The following is a 1,151-nucleotide window of genomic DNA, read 5'->3' as shown; positions in this document are numbered from 1 at the left end:
GCCCGCCGCCCGCCACCCGCCGCCCGCCAGCCGGCTCACCTCCACCTGCTTGTAGTCACACACAGCCTGCAGCGGCACGCGGCCCCGCGGTGCGTGTGCTGGGCTGCGGGGCTTCAGCTGCACGATGGCTCTGGCCCTCTTGGCCAGGCCCGACAGGTGGCCCTTGTACTCGTTCAGCTGCTCCTTCTCCTCCTGCGGGGAGGAGTGGCCTGAGGGAGCGCACAGCCCTGCCCAGGCTCCCACCTGCTGCACGCCCCAGGCGCAGCGGGGCCAGGCAGGCTGCCGCGGGTCACTCCTCGCCCCCGTCCTGGCCCCTGACACTCTCCCCATGTCCTCTGGTGGAGGTCGCTGCCCTGCCACCCACCCTGCCCCTCCCAGGGTCCCACTGTCCACGGCTGAGGTTACAGTCACCTGATCTCATGCCCCCAGGCTGCCCCAGGCTTCACTGACCCTGACTGCAGGAGCCTCTGGCCAGCGCTCCCAGGGAGGGCTGCAGCTCCTGGGCAGCCCAGCGCTGCCCCCACCGAGGCATGCAGGCCTGGCCCCCAGCGGCCACCTCAGCCCTCAGGGTACAGCCTGCCCCAGACATCAGGTCCCCCGCTGGCACCTGAGCAGCCCGCTCAGCCTGGGGCCCCAGGGACCTCTGCCGACCCAGTGCCCTCGCCCGCACCGCGCCAGCCCACACCTCCCAAGCAGTCTGGCCACCGCTGCGTCCAGCCGGCCTTCCCACACCCCGCCCGGCCATGCTGGCTCCCCAAGAAGGCCGAGGCAGCGGCTCACCTGGGCATCCTGCAGCAGGTCCTCCAGGCGGGTGACGGTGACGGTGCGGTCGCAGGTGTACTTCCGGCGCAGCGTCTCCTGCAGCTTCTGCAGCTGCTGCTCCGCCTCCTGCACGTCTGAGAAGAACTGGGGGCAAGGGGGCGTGTCCAGTGCCAGGGCCGGCCGGAGCCCCCAACGTGCCCAGCAGGGACCAGGGTGGCAGGGTTGGGGCTGCAGGGGCTGCGGGCCGGGTCGGCGCTCACCTGGAAGTAGGCGGTGTTCTCCTTCAGGTGCGCCTCGATGCAGCAGCACAGCTGCAGCATCCAGCTCCACTGCGTCTGCAGCGCGGCCTGGAAAGACTGCAGGCGGCGAGGGTCAGGGTTCCCAAGGCC

General features: G+C 71.5%; 1 protein-coding gene across 1 annotated transcript in view; it reads right to left on the bottom strand.

Moving 5' to 3' along the window:
• PLEC (plectin) overlaps window positions 1-1,151 on the bottom strand; it is a 29,357-nt gene that overhangs the window by 14,754 nt on the left and 13,452 nt on the right. The window contains exons 9-11 of the mRNA XM_012722872.1: window positions 1,023-1,118; window positions 781-906; window positions 40-192 (exon numbers count right to left, since the gene is read on the bottom strand). Of these exons, the coding sequence (XP_012578326.1) occupies window positions 40-192; window positions 781-906; window positions 1,023-1,118 (375 nt within the window). The remainder of the gene's footprint in view (window positions 1-39; window positions 193-780; window positions 907-1,022; window positions 1,119-1,151) is intronic.

This window comes from Condylura cristata, unplaced genomic scaffold, assembly GCF_000260355.1.
Source record: "Condylura cristata isolate star-nosed mole 26May11 unplaced genomic scaffold, ConCri1.0 scaffold00009, whole genome shotgun sequence".
NCBI classification, from domain to species: Eukaryota; Metazoa; Chordata; class Mammalia; order Eulipotyphla; family Talpidae; genus Condylura; species Condylura cristata.
This window is presented reverse-complemented; position numbering and strand designations above follow the sequence as displayed.